Here is a 7,863-nt window from a genome sequence, read left to right as displayed (position 1 = left end):
GAACTAGTAATTCAAGTATCTGACTTTTATATGCCTGCTATGATTATCTGTCACCTACAGTCTGACAACTGTGTACAAAATACTACACCCTGTCAGCACAGAAAAGCAATAAACTACTAAATTAATGCAACAGCATGTTAGTGTTGCTGCCTTCACCCAAGTAATACTTTAAGAAGTTACACTGATTATACAACTAGTTACTAAAAAGTCAGTAACTAAGTTTTCCTATTAGAATCCTCCGTATTAACTACCATAGTCTCAGTGCATACATATACACACACACACACAACTGTACTGGTAGCCTGACAAAACAAACTGAGTTTTCATTATTTAGTCTTTCACAGAATTTCAGGAAACTGACACTGCTCTGCATTATTCCAAAGTTATCAACTGATAACCAACAGCCCTCTTGAAATTATTCCTCTTATGTGGAATCCTTTCTTGTAACTCATTGTGTTTAAAGATTCTCTCACGGCAATACCTACTAGAAACACAGTAATATTCCCCCTGGTATGAAAAAACAGAAGTAATCAAATCTAGACCGGGCCCTACAAATAAAACAAAATGAAGCACTGCACCAAGACCAAGAAATGTTTAAGCATCCCGATGGTTCCAAGTGGTTACAAATGCCCTGATAGAGGTGTTTTCCTAAGACTAACCAGATGTTGTATAATATTCTGGAGAGCAGGAAAGTCAGAAAATAAATATACAAACTAAGAAAACAAACAAAAAACCACCCAAACAAACCACATGCACACAAAAAAAAACTTTGAGAGAAAATGTGACTTTACCAGAAACAGCCATAGTATCACTGATCCATGCAATGGAAAATATCCAGTCCTTATGCCCATCCTAGAAGACAAAAAAGACAGATTTTTCTGTGCCACTGTACTCTAGAGTAGCCTCAAAGCAGACAAGTATTCTTCACTTTGCTTTTCAGTATAAACTCAGAATGACAGACCTACATTAAAAACATACAGGTAAGAAAGATTCCACTATCAAGCTGAAGCAGCTTTAGTACATAACAGTAATTTTCACTTTTTTTGGTATTGAAGTGTATAATTAATGGAGAGCAATCAGGTATTGGAAAAACAGGTCTCTGACCAAGGACAAATTATCTCAATTCTAAAGACTCAGATTTTCCATTCTGAAAGCAGCATTCTTCACTTCTGTGAAGTATCCACATACTTTCTTCTTCCCTCAAATGCACATCCTGCTATAAAAAGCAACCAAAGTCTTATGTTTACAATACATGACCTACAGATTAATATTTTCAAGACTATTATTTAAAGAATCTTTTCTTTAGCAGATGAGAAACCTGTGGGGAGGAGGAAAAAAAAAGACCATAAGGCTCTAGTTCCATTTGAAAAACTAAGAAGTCACACAAATGAAGAGCAAGTCATGCAAATCTTCAGAGCCAAGCCCTGCTGCAGCTGGTTATCAGCTACTGCAGAAACTCGGACCTGACCTCTACTGCTGTAGCTAACATCTATGTTAACTCGTGAACAGAAAGGAGAAAAGAGAGAGCAGTGCTCACAGGACACCACTCTGCTCATTTCAGCTTTTGTTTAAAGAACAGCTATTTTAAAAAGGGCTCAGGACGTTTCAGAAATAAAACCAGCACTAGAATCTTTCAAGCTGCCACAAGCCACTTGGTTAGAACTAATCTTCAAAGCCAATTTCCACCACTGGAATAATACATCCATAAGCTGCATTGGATAAAGGGAAAATTTTAACAATTTGTATCATCTTTCCAGTTTCTCAAAAGAACTTTTTCACTGTAACTGTTTTCAGAGGTCATCACCACAATTAGACTTGAACATTTTGATACATCTTCAGTGCTTGAAAGTAATCTGAAGTAGACCTGAAAGAGGGTGGGAAGAAATTTGACTCAGAATCCTGAGAATCCGCTCACATGTTTATGTACTCGCTTATATTTAAGGTACCATGTCAAAAATTACAACTTAATCAGGAATGTTTTCAAGCTTCCAGAAATTCACTCTCCAAGAGCCACAAAAGTCTTAACCTTGCTCTGACCTTACACACTTCATAGTAATTCTTGTAAGTGACAATCAGCTTTCCCCAAATGCTCCCACTTACATCTCCCACACAGACAGGATCGAGTGTAGGCAGACGATAAATTGCAAGACTGTTAGGGTTGTCTCCACCTGTCGCCAGGAGGGTCCTCGAGGGGTTGAGCTCAATGGCATGGATACCACATCCCTGCTGGTTCACCATGCCAGGTTCACGATCCTTCAGGATAGGAATCTTGGTAATTTGACCAGTCTGGACGTCTACTACAAATAACTGTGGAAAAAAACAAAACAAGGAGGTGTAAGTCATCATCAAACAAGTAAGAAAAACAAGATGGTCAAATACCCTCCCTATTTTGAACGAACATTCTTTTCAAGTTGAAATCCACAAGTGCTTCAAGTATGGCTGAAAAACGCATAAATTCCTTCCTAAACTAAGTAAGCTAACAATTGTAGTGGAATTTATTTCAATCATCCAATTTGGCTTTCACAGCAATGGAAGAGAGAGGGGAGAAATCTGTCATGGGAAGCTTCCCATTTAAAAAAACTCCTTTGAATATAGAACTCCTTTCACTGCTCAAAAAACGGTATTTTCTCGCAGTGTCTCTGTACCAGTGAGAAAGAGACACACCTCAACAGAGCCAGTAAGCCTCATGGGGCTTAGCTCAACTCTCCTGACTCCCAGATAAGACACCATGAAGGTTTGGCTTTGTCAAACTGACACTTTATAAATCTATGCAATTGGAGTTTATTTTCTGGTGGTACACAAAGAATAGTAACTAAATATAGTAACTAAATACAGTGCCAACGTCTAAAAAGAGATCTCTAGCTACATACATCATCCTAGGCAAAAAAAAAAAAGAAATTAGAGCAGTATTTCACTGGCCTCTCAGCATAAAACTCTTACAAAGCCTCATAACTCTTCAAACAGAGATTATACCCAGAGTTATGTCAGTTCAAACATAGACAACCACGGGGTTACAGTTTAAACCAGAATAAAGGTTTACACTGCGTGCCAAAGTGCACTTTCATTTGGGAGGCTCCTGGGCTGGGTCATTTCCCAGATGATGTTCAGAGGGCAGCTGCACTGACACTCAAATAGGTCCAACAGAGAAGACAAAGCCCTGTGAGGGAACATGACTGCAGCAAGGAAATGGAGGATCTGAAGCTGACTTGGCACTAAAGAAAAGTGAGGTAGAAGCATAGCCCAGGATTATAATTAAATTCCACATCACCTTAAGTCTGTTCCTTCCGTAACCAAAGAATCTTGTCTCAAAGTCTGCATAAGTGAATCAAAGATGATAACAACAACAAAAAACCTCAATGCAATTTAAAAAATACACAACCAAAGGAAATTTTCCTGAAATCCTTTGTCAGACATTTCTAGAAGGACAGAAGAGAAATCTAGGAGTTCTCAGAGAGAAGTTATACATACAAGCTGCTTTTGGTGAGTCTTCAGACTGTAGATCTGTTCTTTAGTAAGCATAAGCAAAAAAACCACTATGATAATTTAGTAGCATATCTATTATTTTTGACGTACTGAGCTAGCAGAATATTAATGTCAAATCAAAACATGACCGCATATCGTATGTTAAGAACATTCTACAGAGAAACCTGAAATCCATTCATCACAATTTGTGTGTTGTGTCTAGAATTATGCATCACCTTCAGCCTGTAGCTGATATTCTGCTGTAGGCAGCAGTCTTGCACAAACAGATGACTGCTCCTTACAGGAACTTGATTTTCACATTTACTTCTTTATTTTGTGTGCAGGTGTGGGGTATGGCAGCAGCTGAAGTGGAGCTGAGCAGGAGGAAGGCACACCTCTCCCAAGCCTCACAATGCAGTTCACTGCCCGAGCCAGCCGGTATAATCACGACGCACACTGCAGTCCTCTGCCCTAACCACAGCCCTGAAAATGAATACCTGCACTAAAGGAGCAGGACAAGTAATTCCACCTCCTCTCATTCTCCCTTGTCCTTCCCCTAATAGTGCATAATCCTCTTTTTCTCCTCAGTCTTTCTTTCCAGCAGAAATGCCCCATTGCCTCCCCTATCCTCCTTCAACTACTCGAAAAGACCCAAACCCCACAAAATCCACAGTAAAGTACTTAAGATTAAGGCTTGCAGATGTCATCTGCAGGTCCTACTGCTGACACCAGAAGTACTAATTAGAAAAACACATCCACACCCAAGGATGTTAATGAACTCAGAAAAATCTTGCTTCGGCTGTAAGACTCACACTTCGAAGAGCAGCTCAACTGGCATGGGGACCAAAATGAAAACCTCTTCATATTCTCTAGTGTGACACCTGTCAAACATCTGTGTTGGCTAAGAGAAGACTTTCTCTATTAGCTAAACTCTAAACTAATCGGGCTAAAGAAGTAAAAACTTATACAATGCTGAAGCATCAGATCCTCACATTTCTGCCCAGGATCTTCAACCTCAGTACAATTTTCCCACAGCAAGCTTCCAAATTAAGATGTTCTTAGAAGCAGCAACAGATGCTATTCCTTGCAGTGCTTTCATCTGCTCATACCCCGCTCTAATCCATCGTCAGCCCTTGAATTGCTTTGTCATTTCCTCACTTTTTCCTCCACTTGCACAGTATTACCATAAACAGAACAACAACTGTTCCTAAAGCAAGAAACTTTGCACAGTTAAGGGACCGGCATTGTCATTTCAGCTGTGCAGGTCTGAGCAGCAACTTCTCCCCTTGCTTGGTAAGGAATTTGGCACACTGTGGGTAGTCTAAAAACAACCAGCACCTCCCTAGAGTCAAATAAGCAAGAGCTGTCTGCATGTGCTGAGACTCTTGCATCACTTGGGGCAGGACAGGAAGTCAGCAGCTCACACTTGGAAGCATCACTCATTGCCAAGGAATCTTCCCAGTAAAACCAGCACAGAAAAGCCAAGAGAAGCCAAACAGTTGTTAGACACTTCCAAAGCCAAAAAGGGAAAAATGTTAGGAAAAAGAGAGGCACACAGTTAAGAGTGCAGAAAATTTGAATACCATTCCAAGAGTTTTAAAGACAGTAAAAAAAAAACAAGATATCTGACTGCTTTTAAACAAGTGCAGCCAAACCCACAGCACACAGCGACATAAATCTGGCCTACACTGGTACCTTTGCTACTCTTGAAAGAAGTACATCTGCAAATAACTCCAAAGCAGCCTGGACACCTAGAGTCTTGACAAAGTCCTAATAACTGAATCATATAGTAACTTTCTGTGTTACCTCAAGCAGGAATAAGCACACTTTCCACAGCTACTCATTATACAGGAACTAAAAAACAACCCCCAATTTTTTTCCTGGATGTAATAAACCCCCACCAAGCACTGGACTTAAAATGAGGAGACTATTTGTCTTCTCATTTTAAGCTTTGTACAAAATTTAGTTCTTCCTATTGGTAAGACATATCCCTGTCAGTCATTAGTCTGCCAAATAACACTCAGGCTTTACCACGTCAGGATTGCTTTGGACATCTGCCAGAAGTCCAAGGACCACACTTCACCTGTGACAAGACTAAGTTATCGTGTTCTCTGCTGGACCTTGTTCTAACAAGGAAACAAGCTGCATGATGTGACAGAGGGCAATCCACCTTCCCCACCTGTGGGAGACCGGAATCTTAAAGGTCAATGACTCAAACAATTGGCCATTTGCAGAAGCATCGGGGTGATTTGCTGATGCTAAGTTTGCGTTTGCACTCCCCAGCCGAAAGGAAGGAGTGTTTTTGGATGTGGTGAAACCTGTGATCCGTGTAAGAATCGCCCAGGTGCAGGGGGGATGCTCAGCCACCACCGGAAGATAACAGTATCAAACTGACCTTTGTTTGGCAACTAGCTGGTTTTTGACCAAGTCAAAGGCCGATAAGAAGCAGATCCTTCGAGGTGGGATAATGCTTTTTATCATGCCAGCTGTCTCAGGGGCAAAAGTTCCCACCGTGGGACATTCACACAGGCCTGTAGGTATTTATAGGTATTCATCCCATCTCATAAGACACAACTGACTGCACCTATGCTGGCATGAGAAACAGCTGTCATGTCTCAGAAGAGATCATAAACCACCAAAGACCTCCAAAGTACCCCCAGACTCATTGCTGGGGCTTTCTTACAGAGGCCTGTGGATGATCCACAGTGTTGCATCAGACAATGTAAAACTCCTGCCAGGAGAGGTACCTGGGTGTTCCCACCTGAACCTGAGCATATATTAACCCACTGGACTTCATGCTGTGGTGGGCTCCCTCCACCCCCAACAGATCAAAACTGCAACCATCACTTTAACCAAGGGACATCTAAATTGTAACAATCAGGTCTCCTAGCTGGATCGACGGAGTGGTGGTATCTTTCCACTCTCTACTCTTTAGTCTTACTCTTTTTCTTTCTGTCCTTTATGTATTTTCTTAAACATTATTTTCAACTTTCATATCGCCATATTTCCATAAATAATAAACCAGCTACATACATCTTTTCCATTGCAACCTAACCCTTCTAAAATAAACCTCCAACAGTGCTATCACGCCGGGATCAAGACAGACAGGCAGAGCCATGTACAATTGTTACAGCCATGAAAATTCATGATCTGGCGCTACTTTGCACACCTCCTGAGATTAATAGCTGTAATGCTTATTTTTCTTTCAGCTTGCCGAAGCGGTGAGAAGTCATTTTGGCAAATGGCTCCCCTACAATTACTACGTGGCTGTCCTCTTTTCAACCTGCTTACGATCAAGTTAATCAAGAAACTGTCCCACTTCACTGACTAAGGAAGTTCATTAATTAACTTCCCAAAAGTAAAGACTGGGGCAAGGGAACTGAGTATCTGAAGACCAGAGCCTGAACTGCAAAATCCATTCTTCTCTAGTATGCAATACTGAAAGCAGAATGCTTTGCCAGGCTTTTCCACCAAGTCTTTTGACCATTTTTTGACCTGCCTGTCGGGAACTATAATTTAGGGAGGAAAAAAAAGTCCCAGAAAGCCAACAAGTCACTAAATACTCTGACCATGTATCTTCAAGTAAAAGCATTGATGCTATACAGCAAGATTAAAAGAGGCCTAATGAAATGCCATTTCAAGGCAGCACAGAGACTCTTGTAAGACTTCTGCTGCTGCCCCTGCACAAAGAACAGCACATGAACAGGCAGCTCTATCCCATCTTTTAGTTGATTGTACAAATCAATCAGAACAAGAATAAAGGGTGCCACCCTGTTTTTATTACACAAGCAGGGTGGATGGAGATTTACAAGGCACAAAGAACACTCATGAAGAAGCCAGAAGTGCTCACAGCATGCTCAGTGCCCCAACTCCTCACACACTTCTCTTGGAAACCACAGGCACACTCCTGTCATTCATACTAGCATCAGAAAGCAGCCCAAGATAAACACACTGCCCTGCCAAAAATAGTCACCAAGAGAGAGATCAATCACGGACAAGTTTCACAATTGGTTTAAGCCAATCTTCGAGAATCCACCTGCCTCCTCCTCACCCACCCAAACAGTTTCATCACCCTTGGGACAGCAACTAGTGTTCAGGCAGCTGCAGGGTCAGCTGGACCATGTCTCTGCCTTGGTGAAACTACCTGTACAAGAAAACCTGACTGTACACAAAGCAGCAGCTGATCCAGCTGACTCCCCAGCCATGCACACATCAGTGCCAGACAAAATGAGCAGGGGGGAACATCTAGTTCTGCAACAGCACAAATCCAAACCAGCTGAAGCTGGTCACAAAAATCTCACCCTTGGCCAAGATGGAAAATTAGTAATTCTTCTCCATCAATACGTTTTTTGCTAACAAAACAACAAAAGCAAGACAATGCTTACTGTGTCATTACATCAA

At 41.3% G+C, this 7,863-nt stretch overlaps 1 protein-coding gene across 1 annotated transcript in view; it reads right to left on the bottom strand.

Moving 5' to 3' along the window:
• Nucleotides 1-2,307, bottom strand: part of DCAF12 (DDB1 and CUL4 associated factor 12) — a gene marked incomplete at its 5' end in the record, with an annotated part of 12,140 nt that extends 9,833 nt beyond the window's left edge. Inside the window, 3 exons of the mRNA XM_009075250.1 lie at nt 792-852; nt 1,928-1,930; nt 2,101-2,307. Coding sequence (XP_009073498.1) covers nt 792-852; nt 1,928-1,930; nt 2,101-2,307 — 271 coding nt within the window. The remainder of the gene's footprint in view (nt 1-791; nt 853-1,927; nt 1,931-2,100) is intronic.
• Between the last annotated feature and the right edge of the window lie 5,556 nt (nt 2,308-7,863).

Source organism: Acanthisitta chloris, unplaced genomic scaffold (assembly GCF_000695815.1).
Source record: "Acanthisitta chloris isolate BGI_N310 unplaced genomic scaffold, ASM69581v1 scaffold7665, whole genome shotgun sequence".
In the NCBI taxonomy this organism is placed as follows: Eukaryota; Metazoa; Chordata; class Aves; order Passeriformes; family Acanthisittidae; genus Acanthisitta; species Acanthisitta chloris.
Note: the sequence above shows the minus strand (reverse complement) of the source record. Positions and strands in the feature narration are given on the sequence as shown.